This window comes from Strix uralensis, chromosome 19, assembly GCF_047716275.1.
Source record: "Strix uralensis isolate ZFMK-TIS-50842 chromosome 19, bStrUra1, whole genome shotgun sequence".
Lineage (NCBI taxonomy): Eukaryota > Metazoa > Chordata > Aves > Strigiformes > Strigidae > Strix > Strix uralensis.
In genome coordinates, this window is record NC_133990.1 from 12837619 (window position 1) to 12855667 (window position 18049).

Genomic DNA, 18049 nt, shown 5'->3' on the forward strand with positions numbered 1-18049 from the left:
TAATGTGTGTCTACCACTTTGTAAGTCACTGATTAAACAGAAGTGAACCACTGTTTCTGTGTGGTTTTTTTCCTCCTCTTGAGGAGCTATTTAAATTACTGCAACAAATGTTAGCAGTTCCAAAGTGTGTGTATAAAAATCTACCTTGACTCATGTTAAGGTTTGAGTAACTTTGTACTAGCTCTCTGATTGTCTATAAACTGCAAAAACTCGTTCATGTGAGCTTTATCTTAAAGTGGTTTATACCTGGAGACAAGCAAATGAATCCCAGCTTCTTAACCTGTAGCTTCTTTTGCTGCTGTCCTGCTGTCCTTCTGCTGAACTGACTATACAAAAAGTTTGACTAAGTTGGAAGAGTCAGGGGGAGTATGGAGGAAAAGTATCTAATAGCATTCTCATAAAACCTGGTAAAGGGGGCATGCTGAGGGGTCTGTTCTAAACCCTTTTAGAGCAAAATGCTGGAGAGATGAGGTAGCTTTGAAGATGTGTGTCCTTGCAGCTCCTGTCTACAGGATGAGAATGGATTACTCTGCTAGGCAGGTTGGTCTCATTTAGCTACCACTGTTTACTCAGAGATAAATTTCTAACAGGTGGTAAAAGGAAGATAAATCCATTATTTTAGTGCTACACTGCCTGGAACAATTCATGGCATTTAGAGTTGGATATGTGTAATGAGGAAGAGCTTAATACTAGAGGACCTTTTAGGGAAAGCTGCTACTTTGCATGAGGTCTCTACTGGAGTTTACATTCTCTGGCCCTTTCAGCTCTAGGGAAATCTGAGAGGGCATTTGAAAAACGGGAACTGCTTTGTCCTAAAAGCTGGCTAGACCAAGGGGGTTTGTGTGTTGCCTGGCTGGTTAAAGCACTCTCAGGTTTGATTTATCAGACTCTCTGGGAATTTGAGTGTGACTGGCTAAGAGTAAGAAGGATGGGTCTGTACTTTCTCCCCTGTGAGCCTCAGTAGCTTGTTTTGCAACACAGGACCCCAAGTGCTAGTCCGTAAGTTTATGCTTTTTCTCCAAGTTGTTTTTTTTTTGTTTTTTTTTTTTCCTTTGGGGTGTAGAGGGAGGATTGTGTTTATAATACTCTGGTGAGATAAAGAGTTTGGATCTAAGCCTTTAGTTTCAAAGAGAAATGGGTATCTTTGAAAAACAAGACCCTACTTGGGCCTCAAAGGAAAGACTTGAGAGTCCGCAGTGGCGTGGGCTACAGGGCAAAGGATAGCTGGCTATAGGATCGAGTCAGGTGCCTGCAGGCAGGAAGGGAACAAGTTGTCTGACTTCAGTTTTCCACCATGGTGATAGTTTGGTTCTAAAAAAAAGCTATACTTTTGCCACAGCATTTGGGCAGGTTGGATAAACTGTTAAGCAGCTAATGATTTCTTTTTGCTCCCATGCTTTTCATAAGTTTGCATATCCTATTTCTGCTCTGAGCTGAAGCCATCTTTATGGCCCATGCTACACTTAAGAAAGCTGCCTTTGCCCAATTAACTTTTCAAACACACCCACTCCCTGGCCCCCTGCATCAAGGCTGGGGGACAGAGGAGGCTTTCAGTAGCACTCCAGCTGTTGCTCCTGGCAGGTCAGATGCTGTCATGATTTGCTCCTCCAGTGCACCTCCCTAGCTCATCTTGGGGAAGGCTGCCTTTGATGTGCTTAACCCTTAAGCATTTGCTTAACCCTGGTGAAATTGTCCAGCCTGGATTTCCCAAGAAAGAAGTGCAGCCCTCCAAGAGTCTGTTCTGGTGTTGGTGTCTCCCACGTTGAAGGCACTGGAAGGAGACAAGTATTGCTTGGCCAGCAGTCACAAGCTTTGTTTCCAGTTCCTGAGGCTGGAAGGTGAAGGCCTGGACTAGATGGAATAATCTTTGGTTTCATCCTGTTTGTTCTGAATTCACAGTGGCTTGCAATTCCTGTTCCGGTTTTTGGCTGTGCCCAGCTCTTGACCAAAGTTGGAAAAGCAAATCATACCTTGCTACTTCTAGAACTACATCTTCAGGTAGGGTAACTAAGTTCATGTAGAAATAGTAATTCTTCCTAAAGGTTGGTTATTAGATTAAAACTGAAGTTATATGATGTGTTTTCTGGAAATTTTAGTGACAATACTCGTATCAAACAATGTTGAAACTCAGTAACAGGCGACTTTATTAAAAGCTTAATGTGACACAATGGTTGCAGACACAGTGCTGATGACAAACTCCTTTGCGTTTTTCAAATTAGTAATCAGGCTAGACAGTGTTTTCAAGCATGGATATATGCAGTAGACAAATTTGAGTCAGGTACTTGTGGACATTTCTTGAATAATGCTGTAAAAACATTTTGCCAAGTGCAGGAATTGTTTGGATGATGCAACTGTAACAGTGCTTACAGATAATCTTATCAATGTCTTAACTGCTCACATGTCTGCACCAGATACAGATATATGTCTAGTATGGTTTGTAATATTTACATGGAGAAGCAATGTGGTGTAAAATTTGAGACCCATTTTTTTACCAGTCTTGATGTTTGCAAAGTCAGCTTAGTTGTTTAGTTTCCCTCTGTGCTTCTACACTGGATGTTGCTTGCAGTTGATGGGTAGATGCATGGTACATGTTAGTGAGGAAGTATGTTACAGCCAGTGTACTATACATGTTGTAAGTTCACTTTTTGTTGCCAATACAGGAAAAAGAAAAAACAGTTATAATGGACAAATTCTGTTACTGATCGGGGCCACACAGAAATTAGTTTAAAATCCTAATCTGTGAGTTGAGAAGAAAGTGATCCCTGCAATACTCATTTATTCCAGAGCTCAGTTCACCAAATATTTTGGGGAGGAGAAGAAATAGTGGGTCTTTTGTCCCCACCTCCCCCAGTCCCCAGGTAAATACTGTAATTATTGCTGTCTTTAAGTTTGAAATCTTGGTTTTGGTGACTCCAGAACTACCAAAGACTTCTGTTCCAAGGTATACTATACTAGTAGGGTTCAAACTTTTTTAGATACTTGGTCATTATTGCAGTGAAGTGTGGTTATCTTGCTGCCTCCTAAAAGCACAGTCGGTACTGTTAATGTACTAAATACCTTGTATTCAGCTGACAGTTAAGGATTATTTTCAACCTCAATATTGAAAGCAACAAGACCATTAAATGAAAAACCTAAATAAAAGGTCACGTTTTCATTTCCGGGGGGCACTGAATCACGATGGAGTGGCAAGATAGGAAACGCCTTTGTGTGACCACGTATAAATAAATTTCTGTCTGTGGTCCAGCCAGAAACTCTCTTGAGAACGTCACGAATCTTGGCAATATTCCATACAGTTCCATGTAGCCACTTCATTCTCCTCTCATCTAAGGACCCGCTAATTAATTTATCAATTTTAGTTTTGTGCACAATCTTACTTAAGCCATAACCCTTTCCCAGAAAAAAGTGGGTGTAGATTCTTTTCTTTCTGGTAGGAACATCTTTCATCTTGATGTCATATAAACGCTTCAGGGTTTGAAGGGCTGAGTTTAGAATTTCATCTTTATCTGGATGAGGCTCTCTGTCTAATGCCTCATCTGGCCAGTAGAGCAAGGTGAGCAAAAAATGGGCGCTTGCTGGAAATGGTCTTTTTGCTTTAAAGAACCTTACGCTGAGCTCACGGAGAGTTTGCAGTGGAAGAAGTCTGGCTGATCCTGGTGCTAAGCATGCTAATGTGATGTGGCACAAAATATAATTGATCAGATCGTTGTCCTCCAGCCTGTCCCTTACTGGGTTTTCTGTATAGAAACTAAGGATCTTTTCTAGCTTTTCAGCTGACCTGTTCTCTTTCTTATCTGTTAAGAATGACAGGATAGTAGTGACGCTACCTCCACCACTCTTATAAATATTCATGCGTCTCATCAGCTGGCTCTCGGGGCCACTGTTGCTGTCCTCAATAAGTGATGTTGAGATGAAGAATTTAGCATATACATCAGTCTGTCTTTTTAGCCATTTTCTGGGATTATGAATTTGTTCTTCCTTTTCATCTTCCTCGTCCTTCTCCTGGTTTTTATCTGTTTGGAAATAACTTAGGTCTTCTGAAATCCATTCCAGAGCATTGTACAGGTTCTGGCGTAAGCCTTTTAAGCGGGAGTGAAGCCTTCCCCATGGTTTTTCAATGTCTTTAGGAATGTAATCTGTGATCAGGTATTTCACAAGCTCAGAATGTTCCCCCTCTGGACTTCTGCTAAATACATGGACTGTGGATAAAAATTTAAGAAGACGACATCCTACTTCTACCTCTCCAAAATAGCCAGCGTTATTCATACTGTCACGTTCTGCTTTTGCAGCCTGTTGTGCTGCCCTGAAGCATTTCATGGCTTTAAGAGCCATCTCTATCTTCTGAATGATGCTTTCAGGAGTGTCCTCCTGTGTCATTTTATCCACAGTGAAACTAAACCATTTCCTGTAGACTTGACCTTCTGTATCTAAAATATAAGAATCATTTGGCAAATGAAATTTTGCAACCCCTGCCCAGTATTCTGCATCTTTGAATTTTTCATTGTTGTAATTCAGTCTGGCAAGCTGCTGGGCAAAAAAAGGATCTTTTCCAAGGAGTTCATATGCAGCTTTTAAAACAGCTATAGCTTTTTCACAGTCTTCAGCTTTGCAGACATGTTCAATGAAGGGGGAGAAAAGAGTGTCAGTATTGTCACCCCTGCTTCTTTTATCGCGTCGAATAAACAGATCTCTGATGAACTTTATGAATTCCTCTCGTCCAAATCTGTTTTCAAAGAGCATCTTTTCCTGAAGAAGTGTCATTGCAAGTTGACTCTGAGGTTCATTCCCTGAAAGCTGATGCAGAATTTCTTTTGCAACCAGACAGTGTATTATCCGAACAGATGAAATGTAGGTGGTACTTTCCCTTAGCTCAATGAAAATCATTCTTGCTTGTTCACTCAGGTGACTTTTGAAATCATATGCTCTTGATTGCCTTTCTGTATATACCCCCAGTCCCAGAAAAGCCTCACAGTGTGACAATGAAACATATGAATTAGGTACATAAAAATTAAGCAAAGCCACATAACGCATCAAGCATGTATCGCGAGACGAATAATCTATGTCTTGCAGTATGTGCCCTACAAAGTCTCTCACGTATGCTTCATTGAACTCCTCACACATCAGGACAAATGTAAGTATGAATTCTGGCTTGACATCTTTCTGCTTCAGTTTTTCAAGTTTAGTTCTGAACAGACTTTTCTCGGAGTCCATCAGCTTGTGAGTGACAGCAACTGTGTCCAGTGGCGAAGCCTTGCAAAGCCTTTCGGGGTCATTGGATCGTCTACAGCACATGAGGATGAAGTAAGGTCTGGGGGAATTAATTTTCCTAGTTGCTACAGCATCCGTTAACTCATACTTTAGTTCTTCTAAATAGTCTTCATCGTAATCTTCAATCAGGAGCAGCACAGGAAGACAATGACTGATTTCTTTTTCTTCATAATCTCTAAATGCAAGTGCGTGCTCACAGACAGTTGCGGGTGAATACGAGGTTTTGATAACAGCACATCTTAAGTCCTTTCTTCTTTTCCATAGAACTTGCCGTGCTATTGTGCTTCCACCACTTCCAGGATGGTGAAATATCTTTAGTTTAGCCACAGAATATTTGAGTTCACTTCCTCGTAAAATGTCATCTAGGAGTTTGCTAGCGTCCTTACATGCTTCGCGTTCAATGATTTCCCCGCAGCGTCTTTTATCAGCAAGCCAGAAGTTTTCCCAGATGATTTTCCTCCCTCGGTAGAAATTTTGTTCTATTTCTTGTATTTCTTTTTCAGTCAAAAGATCTAATTTGATATCATCACACTGGTCAACACAAAGGATTTCTAGGGAAAACAGTTTCTCTTCTTCCAGCGAGGGAAGTGTACATAGCCCTCTCGTGGAAACTGGCAGGTGCCTGGGTTGTGCTGTAGAAGGCAGCATGGTTTGAATGGTGGCATCTACGTGACTTAGTTTCATACCCACAATACTGCATTGTTCTAGTGTCTCGATGCTGCAGGATGCCTGAGCTAGATTAGCCCACTTCCCATAATTTTCTCTGGACTCTGAAATGCAAACGATGTACTCAGTGCCGTTCATCTCTGTATAGAATTCCTGAAAAGTGTCCACAAGTTGTTTCTGCACTGGTGATAGCAATAGGAAAAGCACAATGAAAGACCGCTTTGGCAGGATTTCGTCACAGATACGAGTAATTGCTTTCTTAAGGTACTTCTTTTTCATTCTAATCCATGTATTTTCATCACAAGGTTTTTCATCCCCGAGGAAGTCACTGCGCCCATTGCAGAATATCCAGCTGGTCTGATCAAACAGGCACAAATGTTTCTGAGAGGGAGGGTTGCCAGTCTTGCTTTCATTGGAAAAATCCTGTAAAAAATAAGACCTTGTTGCATGGTGTTCTTTGTACTTGCTGTACAGCCCTGACACATTAGAATCTTCATCAAAGTCAAAGACACAGAAAATGTTCAAGTGCATTAAAAAGTTGATACAGTTCAGATTATCCTTTTCGCATCTGTTTGTGACAAGGATGTACCGTAGGGAATCATCCATATAGCTTTTGCCATCATTTAGTAGAATCGATAGCTTTCTTCCTAAATTTTGATGTATTTCTGTGTGTGCTTCTGTGCTGGAGAGCTCAGCTTTTTCTCTTTGAATATCCCTGTCTCGTAATCCCTGAATAAAAGTAGTTAGATTGTTGTGCTTTACAGGTTCAGACTTTGCTCCTAGTCTCTGATAGAGAGCTCTATCTTTGGTCAGGGTCACCTTCTGGCTGTCTTCATTGTATTTTGGCAAATACACTTCAAAAAGTCTGTCCTTTACTAAACTGGACGTTGGTTCAATGTCAACCTCCACCACAAATTTTTGTTCCTGAGAGTCTTTCGAAATCACTTCAACAAAAACAGGTGGGTGAATACATTTCCTTGCAATTTCTTGTACACTTTCGCAAAAACATTTTTCTATATAATCTAATGCATCAACATAGTATTCTCGCTCTTTAACCTTTATGCCAGCGATCTGTCCGTGTTTCCAACCCCTATCCTCTACGCTGTCCATGATGCCAAAATGTATGGTGCCGTTTGTCCTAATGTTCATGCAGGCTGAAGCAAATCGTATCACTTCGCAGGCAAATTTTGATTGCAGTTGATTTTTGTTCAGTTCTGCAGCCGTGGCAAATGATTTGTATTCATGGCAAGGAGTGATTAAACCATTGACTCCTGATTCTGGAGCAAGAACTTTGTCTTTCACATACTTAAAATCGGTATTCTGACTTCGAAATGGTCGACAGTTGCTGAGCTCTAAAACTTCATTGGTATTTTTAAGTTGGGAGTTGTTACTTCTCCTTTGCCTCTTGCCAGAAGTAGAAGCTGGGGTGTCTCTGCTAGTTTTATCTGCTGGATCACAGCTGTCTCCGCTTGAAGTTTTTTGGGCGGGGGCATTTCTGGGTCTTACTGGATCTGCTTGTGCATCAGTTCTGCCAGATGTGTTGGTGCTGGAATGCTTGGCTTGCTGGGCATTTTCCTGTAGCTGCAGAAGTTCGTTTCTCTTGCGGATTAACATGTGGATTTGGCCTCCCTTCATACCTATGCCTCTGAGGAAAGTGTCATCCAGTTCCATTAGCGCTGGACCTGTCACTTCTTCTGCGTGTAGTTTTTCTACATACTCCTTCTTGATTCCTGTAGATTCTAGCCAACACTGGACATGGTTCTCATCCCATTTATTCACGGGTAATGTTCTGTAATCTAGAAGTTTGTTATGTATTAGTAATACAAACTAAAAACATGTCAACATGCTTGACAAAGCATTATAATCCTTGCAGAACTGGCCACATTGAATGCTAGATTGTTTTCTTTCTACCAGTCACAGTGAGAGATTGTGTCAGTTCTGATGACTAAAAGCATCCTTAACCTTAATCAAAAGCAGTCCTGAGCAATGGTACAGGACTAATAAATCAGTGAAGTGGGAAACCATGAAGGAGGTTTGGCAGTGATCTTCAAAGGGAGTCATGGAAGTAACCCAGAATGTTTTTTGAAGGGAATGATGTGATAAAGTTATTGGAACTGACAGGGGCTGAGTTCTCTAAACTAGAGAGGTTTGGGTAGATCATTTACCGACTTGGTTTATTTTATGCTAAAGGAAGACACCATCAATACAAACCACAAGGTGATGTTAAGAGTACCAAGTAGTTTCTGCACTAGAGATTAACCCTTAAAGTGCAGATATTAAAAAGCAAATTGCTACATCTAAAGGACAATTTTTTTGAAAGCAACACATACCCATTGCCTTTGATGAGGGAAATCCTGCTGGTAACAAAAAAAAACCTAGAGGGGAAAAAAGTAACTGTTCAGATTTACAGTTAACATTCCTGTGTTAGTTAAAGCTGACTTGTTCTGTTTCCCCAACCCCCTCCCCGCCTTTTCAGACCAAGGTAGTTTCTGCACCTCTAAAAGCCTGTCTTGCCTGGTACCCTGCCTCCGTCCGCCCGTGCTGCGTGGGGGCTCCAAGCAGAGGGGGTTTTCCTGGAGAAGCACGTGTTGGCAGCTGTGCCCATCTAACAGCCACTTCAGGTAGATACTGGGAAAAAGGAGGCCCGACGCTCCTGGCTGCCCTTGGCTGCACAGCACCTCACACTATTGCTTGGGGCTTTCCAGCGCCTTTGCCCCCCCCCCCCCGCCCGGGGCTGCGCTGGTACAGGGGTGTGGCTTAGGGCTGACACCCCCACCCCCCTCCGCGCTCTGCCGGGCCCTGCTCTGCCAGCCGCGGGCAGGAGCGGTTCTCGAGAAAGTGAAACTTAACGGGGAATAGAAATTTAAGGGAGGCGCGGCCGCGGGGAGCGGCTCTGCGTGAGCCCCGGGCGGGGAGGGGGGGGGGGGGCGGGGGCGCCGCCGGCCCCAGCTCCCCCGCTTGTAAGAACTGTCGGGGGGGGGGAGCGGAGCGGCCGTGGTTTTGCGGTCCCCGCAGACCCTCGGGAGTGCTCGCACCGGGGTGGGGGCGGCAGGGCAGGGATGGAGCCGTGGGGGTGTGTGGCAGAAGTGTCCGCGTCGTCCGTCGTCGCCGTCCCGTCCCGTTCCCCCCCCCCCGCCCCCAATCCCCCCGAGCTGCCCGGACTTATCCCTGCCCAGCAGTTCTTCTCCCAGGGCTGGGAGGCTGACAGTGGGGAGATCCCCGCATTTCCTAGGCCTGCGACCAGTAAAGTAACCGGCCAGGCTGAGAATAACCCACCCACCCCCACCCGCGGGCCCAGCACGGCGCAGGGAGGGTTTACCTGGCTGAGCCTGCCGGGACCGGGTACTGGCTCCAGTGCTGGCACTGCCCGATCCTGCCCGCGGAGGGAGTCCGGGCAGGAGCTGCCGCCGGCAGAGCCCGGGGGTGTTCCTGCAGCCCGGGGGGGCTCTTCCGTGGCCCTGCTGGGACCGGCGATACCGCGGGGAACTGCTTCAGCCAGAAACAGGGCGGGGGTGCCCCAGGGAGGCTCCACGCCGTGGCGGCAGCGCTATCGCAGGCAGCCCCGGTCCCCCGCCCTGCCTGGGGGCAGCCGCACCCAAAGCGGGCACCTGCCAGCTGCGAGGGTGCTTTTATTTTTATTTAAAAACTGGGTTACCCCTCGCTCCTGCCCAGCTGACCGAAGCGACCAGTGGCGGGGCTGGCGGGTCACCAACGCGGGTGGGTTCAGCCCTCCCCGTCCAGCAGCCCAAGTTCTCTTACAGGGTGGTGTTTCCTGTTACCCACGTGATCGTGTGTCGACTTGGTTTTCGCGCAAAAAATTTATTTATGAGTATTGTAGCACGTGATCGTTGCAGCCATTTTTCTCTTACCTGTGCACCCGCCTCAGCCGCCCGGGTGTAGGGGGCTGGGGGCCGTTACAACAACAAAACGAGGCTCCGTGCCCCCCAGCCCCAGCCCCAGCCGTGTGTGTTTCCTGCACCAGTGCAGGTACAGGGACACAGGGGGTGGGCGCGGGCCCCTCTCCGGGGAGGGGGACCCAGAGGTGCGTTTCCCTCTCCCCCGGCTGTCTCCAGCCCTGCTCTGTTCCTCACTCGTGGCGCAGTCCGGCTTAGCTCCCCAGGCACACATCGTCACTAGAAGGTGTGGGGCTTTTTTTAATCGGAGTACAAGTCTTTATTTAGTAGACTTATAAAAGAACTTTACATGAGAAGTACAAAAATATGAAATAGGCTTTGAATCTTCTTAGGTAAAACTACCATATTTTTTTTTCCCCCCAAGCTTTAGAAACATGTAACTTGCACAGTTGGCATCTTAGGTAAATTGCTCTCATACATTGTAAAACTAGGAAAAAACTTTCTGTAAAATAGCTCCAGAAAAGTAGCTGTACATACCCAATCATACACATCACTGTCAATAATTTATTAGTTTAAGACACAATGGCACAGTCATACAAATTCCCACTTTGTCGTTTCTCCTTTAACTAATTCCATTGAAAGATGCAGTATCACTTTCTTCTTCCAGTTGTTAATATGATTAAATATAAACACAAAACGGATTAAGAATGATTTGGCATGCTTTACACTTGTACCACTTGGATTTGATACCACTTTGTAGTAAAAATTAAATAAATATAAATATGTTAAATAAATATATTGTAAAAGAACACCCCACTTGTATCATATTAAAATTCAGCATTTCTTCATCCTTAGCACACACTTAATGCTTGGTCACAGCTTTAGGGCCAATGAAAAGAAATACTGCATCTTTAAAAACATTAGCTCCCACGGATGTGATTAGCAACCCACAAACAGGAACCAGGGCTCCTCTACAGCCTTATCGCACCCCTTAAAAACACTGCCTGTAATTTCACTGTTCTGTACATCTCTTATTGTTTCCTATTTCGCTCCTTTTTCCCCAGGACTCCTCTTACCTCTGGCTCTGCAGCTGGCGACCCTTCTTTGTAAGGAAGTAAGGAACACTTGCAGTAGATAAATGATCAGCCTCTCACGAGCAGCTCCCAGCTGACATCGGTGTATTTTTCTGAAGTTACTTGTGTAGATCTATTCTGATACTGTGATTTTGTCAAGGACTGTTCACACTCTTCTGTGAATACTGGTTGATACTTAAACGATGAGGCTTATTTTCAAAGTAGGTAAACCTTTAACTGATTTTTCAAGTCAGTATTTTTTAGAACTTCATTGTATCTGCTCAAGTATGAGGGACTGATTTCCCAGGGTAGTACTGATTAAACAGAAATTGTACTCTCTACTGGTTTTTGGCTAATCAGGAATGATGCTTTCTGCAATCACTGTGGTGTGCCTAATGCAGAACGTAGCAGTAGTGCAACAGCAGGTTCTGATGATTTGCTACAACTAAAAGGCTCCTTTTGCAGATCCCAGTCCCTAGTAATTATATGATTTCAATCACCATATTTTGATTCTTTGTAGTAAAACACATCAGTTATAAAATCACATACAGTACAGGGATATTGGGTGACAGTTATATCCGGCTTTTGCTCTCCATTCTCACTGTCTTGAGAACTTGGAATAACCTCACCCCAGGGTTCATTGCTTTCCTGAAGCTACCACTCGCTCCTTGGGCTCCTACCACCTCATGATCCAGCGCAGGCAGAGGTACAAGGCACTTTTTGGAAGCTTGGTTTCTTCAAAGAGAGAGAATTCAGCTCTTTGATCCCACTTTTCCCTGCTAAAGGTAGGCCTGTTTCACAGCCCTGTGCTTGGAATGTTGGTCCCAGAGAATAAAGCTCCATCCCTCTCCTCTCAAACAGTGTCTCCTGCAAGGCTCAGCTCTGCAGAGTCCTGATGATAGTAATGCTGAAACAGTCTTTCCTGGCAGCAGATGTGCATGGCATTGTAGGTGTGTAGGAGCAGGTGAGGGAAACGAGCTGTAAAGTAACACACAAAATCATCCGGGATGGAGCCCAGGGTCTCCTGCACGTCAGGAGGCAGTTCTCTGTAATGGTGCTTCTGTGAAGGAAGGGAGAACAGGGAAAAGCTCAGTCAGAGGGTTTGTGTCCAAGGATCCGCTTGGAAATAGAGCTGACCACGATGCATCTGCGTGGACAGAGTAACCTCCTATTAGTCTATTGTAAAGCAGCTCAGTACCGAAACCGAGGTGAGACAGAGGCAGACTGGCAACAAACAGCCAAAGGGGGCAGAACCAGTGTGTGCGCTGCATAGGGAGAGAACTCCTTTACCTTATTTCTCATTGCCCTCAGAAGATCCCGTACTGAGCCTCCTTTATATGATCGGAATTTTCGAAGATCTACAAAAGAAATTACAAGATTTCTTTTGGTGTTTTGATGCAGTTTTAGTTGCTGGCCTCAAATGTAAGGTATGTGTGCCTACAGTCACACAGCCTGGTGGGTGTGTTTCAGTATCTAAACATGTACTTTAACTTGAAGAAATACACTGACAAGTAAAGGTCATGTGCCAAAACTGAGACAGTGTTCTCCTCACCTTCCTGTCCCTGCAGACTGGGAACAACAGCATGTACCTTGTTTCCACTGATAAAACACCATCCATTACCTGTCTGGAGAGGAACGGTGATGTGCTCTCTCCAGTCCATTTTCACCACCTCTCTTCCACCTCTTTCTAATTGCTTGACTATTGGACCATCTAAAGATTCTTTCTCTATCCGGTCACTAACGTCCTGGAAGAGACATTCAGGTTATTTCTAGTTTTATTTCCAAGCTTTTCCCAACAATGTAAAATTGCTGCTTCTAGCCAATTACAGCCTGTCCTGATAATGAGTTGTGATTCTACTTCACTCCGTGACAAAGTGTGATGCAATGGATTATGCTTGGGACTGGGCTACAGAAGTTTCTGTGATGATGAGCTGTTTCACCATCTGCCAAAGCCTTTTTATCACAAAGCAGAAGATGATAAGGCTGGAAAAAAACCTCAGCTCCTCAGCCAGTTCCCACCCCCCATCTGGATTAAGCCTGCATATCCCCTACAGTGGGCTACCCTGTTCTGGCAAACCCGCCAGGCACCATGCTCTCCTGCATTGCCTCTAGCTACTAGAGAGCTTCCTGACTCCAATTTAAGTTGATAACATCTCATTCCAGCCCCCCTGTAAAAGATCTTCTGTAAGATTAAGCCAGTTTCTCGAGAGATGCCACCTAGCTATTACAATTTTGCTTTGTCACGCCTCACAGTAAGGTTGTGGATTCTATCACCTCAAACATCCACGACATTAGGAGAGACTGAATTCGAGATTTAAAGAATGTCTACAGGGGTTCTTAGAACTGAAAGGATAGAAAAGGCCAACACAAACCTGAAAAAACTGGAGCTGCTTTTCTAAACTCCAAAAGAATGGGTGTTTTAGCACACAGCTGGCAGACGGACGCTTCTGAGGGTCCATGTTTATCATTTGCTCTATTAAATCACGAGCAACTATATCTTCTGCAAGGAAAAGGGTGGTAATTCTTAGGCTATAGGGAAATCTAATGTTTGGTACTTTAGAAACTCATTATGTTCTCTACTTCCTCCAACACAATCCTGAACACTAGCCCCCCCAGCTCAAGGACCTCCCTCACAGATACGCTGCGCGGTCAACAGAAAGTCAGTGGTGTTGAATCAGTGTGATTATGAAGATCAAAGCTCAGCTCTTTCCCACCCTTTAAATACATGAAATAACTCTACAGTCAAGCTTGTAGGTTCCTGATTGTGTATCCCCAAGATGCCTTGGGGTGCTGACCCTAAGAACTTTAGGAGCTTTACTTGAGTACGCTGGGAACACAACTTTCACCACTGCCAGGCTGGGATCACTGTGGGTCATATTGGCATTTTAACACCCATGAAAAGTTCACTAAACTCTAATGCGTTATGTTTACTGTGCTTTTCTTACCATGCCTCCCTGCATTTAAAGACTCCAGGCTGTATGCACCCAGCAGAATGTTGGCTTGCCGCTGCAGAGATTTGCCAAAGGGATGGCTGCCTTCAGATACCACATAATAAAAGACACAGCCAGCTGAAAAGATGTCCACGGTATACGTCTGCAAATAAACAACCTTTAATAGCAATAAAACATTTTTTTTTTCCCCTGAAGACTTTGATCATGACAGGGTGGTTATTTTGCATCTAAGAGCAGAAGGAAACTTTTCAGAATCACATATTCAGCTGCAAGCCAGCATGAATGCCCAGGCATCAAGTACTGCATCTCTTAAAGTCTGCCTGCAACAATGTGCCACCTTGGTTGTGCTGCCTCCTCCGGGGGAGCCCGAGGGAAAGCTGGAGACTTACAGGGTTCTCTTTGCAATCTTCACTCAGCATCTCCGGGGCAATCCACCCTTCGGTGCCTGGCACACCCGACCGACGGCTAAAGCTGTGCCTGCCCACTGCCAGCTTCTTGCAGAGGCCGAAGTCTGAAATCATAGCTTTGACCTTCCCATGGGCGTTAGGCATCGAGATGAGGATGTTATGGGGCTTCAGGTCCCTGTGGACTATTACAAACACCCATTTATCCACTTCAGGCAATCCCAACGATATTTGTAAATTTTTAACGTATTTTGTAAACCTTTCACAAGGCTGATCCACCGTTTGTTAAACCAAAGTCCTAACCTCAAGCTTCTGTCTTTGGTAGAGGCTCATCACCTTTTTGTTCCATCACCACTAGTCATTATGTTTTACATGACATGCAGCACCCTGCACAAATGGTAATGACCAGCTTTACTCCTCCAGTGCAGCAGAATGTTACAGGGACAAGGCCGCTGTCCAAGGACAGACACCACTGCTGCCAGCACCAGGTGGAGCTTCTACAACTCTCTCCTCTGGGATTGAAGAAGTTAGCTCCCAGCACCAGACCAGTTTCTTTTTTTTTTTTCCTAGTTAAGAAAATACACCGCTCTCCATCCAATAGTGAAACAAGAGGCATCCTTACCAATACTAAGGGAGTGCAGGTAGGCAAGACCAGATGTTGTCTGTTGCAGGAGAGTGATGGGCTGTAAGCCATGGTGGCTGAAGGCCTTCTGCTCAACATACTACAAATAACAACAGAAAAACAGAAGATTCAGCCACAATATTGCTTATCATCAGTCCATTCTCAGATAGTAAGTATACCCCCTTCACCCCCCCAAAAAAAAGTTTAGACTGGATAAATTGCAGGTTAATGCTAGTCAGTAACACACATGAAAGAGTCCCTTTTTAGTTTTGGCTGAAGGTGATGATCTCTAAAACATCACTTGGAGCTAGAATTCTATAGCACTGTGCTCCAGAAGCAAGAGCAGAGGGTCTTTGAAGCCTAGATGGTAGGAGTGGGAGGATGACTAGAAAGAAGTCCTTCACAAGAAGGAAAATCAAAGGACAACAGCTTCTGTCCTTAAATCAGTACAGGGTTAGGGATGTCTTTCTAAAGGTCTGAAAACACCCCTGTTGTAGGAATGTGTAATTGTCACAGAGGTGATGGCGGGAGTAACTACATCTCCTGTAGCAGGCACTTCAGCACTTTAAGCTGAAGGAAATTGCAGGCCTTCCAGGGAGAAGACTTTCATAAATTCTGTAGGTTTGCAAGGGACCCGTCACCTCCTGTAAAGTGGCAGCACACAGCTCAATGGCTATGTACTGAAACTGCCGGTCCTTCTCTGTGCAGAAATAGCGGATCACGTTAGGATGCTCATCTGACTCTCGCAGCAACTGTACTTCACGGTCTGCAAAGCTGAAGCACTCAGGAAGAATTCTTTTCACTGCAACATCACGGTTATCAAACGTTCCCCTGCAGACAGGAAGGAAAGCCACATCAGCCTTTTACACTCTCTGTAGACAAACCATGTACAAAGCAAGTGACAACAGAAGACATTTTACAGAGGCATATTAAAGCATTTCTCATGCTGGAAACAGATAAGTTTGGTCATTAACCATTTCTAAGGGAAGTAGTTTTTGCTAGTGAAGAAACACTGCATGAAAATATTCCAGCCACACGCAAAATACTTTTTCAAAAGTTTCATTTGTGTTCATATTAGATATGTGGGGTTTCTTTATTTAAAAAAAAACCCAACAACCAAATGTAAGACATTCATTGGTCTATTTAATGCTGAATGCACATATTGTCTTCTACCTGTAAACAATTGTCCCTTCAGCTCCATGTCCCAGTACATCTTTTGGGTTAAACGAAATCTTGCCAACCATCACTCTGTTTGCATCTTCATCTGAACAAAAAACAAGAACCAAGGACTGGTTTAGGATGGGTGAAGCCAGCCTTTTACATCCTTCCAGGCCAGTATGTGAAAGTCTCTTTGCTCATGTTTAAATTAACAGCACAGAACATCCCCATTTTGGTACTCATGTTGAGTAGGCAAACACTCTCTGGTGACCAAATGATCCAACAGGCAGAGGCAAACACATTCTGTACACAACACCTGACGTAAGGTCTGGAAAGATCATGTCTCAAGACAGTATAAGAAACTGGTGGTGCTCAGCAGACAAGCTCTAGAAAGTTTTATAGATGTCTTGTTGAATTTAGGAAATGCTGACTGACAGTTATGGAAGGGAGTTTACTAGCAGTTCCCCTGAAAAGCCTTTGAAGGGACAAAATAGTGCACAGGAAGATCAGCCAGGAAGGCAGGCCACGCTGCATAATCCTATTTCTTGATTCTAGTTAATCATAATAATACATATTTTTACTTAAGCGAACCTCTCCCTAGAACAGCTACAGGTTATAAGAATATACCGTCATGGAGAACATAATCCCTCAGACAGCAGTTATGAACTGGATGTTTTTCTAAAGCAAATAATCCTGCTCAACATCAGGGCATGGCACACCTGCACAGTGTTTTGCAAATGGTCAGACTAAATGAAAATGATGGTCCTTTTCCGTCTGATCCATGAAGTGTCATCAGTATTTTCATCGTTGTGCTGTATCATCATACAGATGGGGGAAATACAGAGACTCGCAATAAAAGCCGCTCGATCACCTTTACCTCCTTCTTCTTGCTCAGTGGAGAGGCAGCTCCCAACATCGGACGTGGAGATGCTGGAATACGCAGAATGGTTGGATGCTCTGGGTGACATATTTGGTGTGCTGGCAGCTGAGCTCTCTGTCCGTCCATAGGAGGTGTCCAAGAAATCTGCTTCTGGGGGTAGATCACTGGGAGCACGAAAGGGCAGCTTTTGTTGCTGCAAGAGCTGTATCTTCTCTTCCAGCTGATGCTGCCTCTGCTGCTGCTGATGTACACTCTGTGAGAAAGGACCTCAGTTCCGTAAGTGGAGTGAAGTTTTTACAGTCTCGTCATAAAAGGGAACTCTATAGCTACTGGGGTGGCTACACCCAAAAGGTGGGAGGAAAACTCTTGTTATGACACTATCGGCCAAGTAGGCTGGGGAACTTTCACTCACACGCTTTCAATTTCATTCTGAACTTCCATTGCAAAGCTGAGAAATCACACTGCTTGGTTAATATGGCAAAAGCTAACTGTTACTAGGTTGACTAGGTGTCTTTAAACCACAGAAGGATAAAGGCTTTGATCCAAAAGCTGGAGAACCTGACAGTGGTTCAGGTGAGGAAGAGGAGTGAAGCCAATGGTGTTAAGATCATGTCTGTGAAAAGAGTAACACATACAAAAACCAGAATTGGTGGGGTGAAAAAAAAAATAATCTCCAGAGTTGGCACATATGCCCAGAGAAAGCACTGTTATGCCAAATTTGTAGCCTTTGCTACCCACTGCAGATCTGTGAGGAGGGAAAAGAAACCCTGTAGTGTGTTATTTTCTAACTCCTGTATCATTTCTTGGGCTGTAAAATGCTATTGACTCTCCCAAAACTCAAAAGCACTTCAAGCTAAATCAGCATTACCATTGGATAGGTGATGATAAAAGCCACCCAGCCCACAAGCAGGAAAGTGCTGAGAATGATCGTGGCCATGTCTTTCAGCATGGAGTCCACAGGAGCCTCTAGCCGAGGGACAGGCCGAGCAGGCTTCTCCTCAATATCCTTTGGAACAGCAGGAGGCACTTCTGTTGAGGAACCTTCAACGATGTCAATAACCTAAGAGGCAATGAAAGCTCTGTTAGATAAATATCTTCATGGGTAATGGAGCATCTGTACATCAGCCTTTCTGCTAAATCATTTCTAATAATTTCTAACCCTACCAAAGTCAAAGA

The 18049-nt window shown here is 44.4% G+C and overlaps 2 protein-coding genes across 5 annotated transcripts in view; both read right to left on the bottom strand.

The window, feature by feature from the left end:
• Window positions 1–2120: 2120 nt before the first annotated feature.
• Window positions 2121–10031, bottom strand: LOC141951946 (sterile alpha motif domain-containing protein 9-like). Its single transcript, XM_074888810.1, has 3 exons — window positions 9251–10031; window positions 8262–8306; window positions 2121–7727 (listed from the first exon to the last, which is right to left on the bottom strand). Exons 2-3 carry the CDS (start codon window positions 8263–8265, stop codon window positions 3076–3078), a joined length of 4656 nt encoding a protein of 1551 aa, XP_074744911.1. The 5' UTR covers window positions 8266–8306; window positions 9251–10031; the 3' UTR covers window positions 2121–3075.
• A 49-nt stretch (window positions 10032–10080) lies between these two features.
• ERN1 (endoplasmic reticulum to nucleus signaling 1) overlaps window positions 10081–18049 on the bottom strand; it is a 38868-nt gene continuing 30899 nt past the window's right edge. For 2 of the 4 annotated variants that reach the window (XM_074888811.1, XM_074888814.1), the window contains 11 exons: window positions 17742–17933; window positions 16865–17126; window positions 16009–16099; window positions 15477–15666; window positions 14836–14935; window positions 14199–14398; window positions 13804–13951; window positions 13231–13358; window positions 12480–12603; window positions 12149–12216; window positions 10081–11918 (listed from right to left, as the gene is read on the bottom strand). In XM_074888811.1, the coding sequence (XP_074744912.1) occupies window positions 11712–11918; window positions 12149–12216; window positions 12480–12603; window positions 13231–13358; window positions 13804–13951; window positions 14199–14398; window positions 14836–14935; window positions 15477–15666; window positions 16009–16099; window positions 16865–17126; window positions 17742–17933 (1710 nt within the window). In that variant the 3' untranslated portion in view covers window positions 10081–11711. Of the gene's footprint in view, window positions 12006–12148; window positions 12217–12479; window positions 12604–13230; window positions 13359–13803; window positions 13952–14198; window positions 14399–14835; window positions 14936–15476; window positions 15667–16008; window positions 16100–16864; window positions 17127–17741; window positions 17934–18049 lie in introns of all 4 variants that reach the window. The other 2 variants (XM_074888812.1, XM_074888813.1) reach the window with 2 other exon arrangements.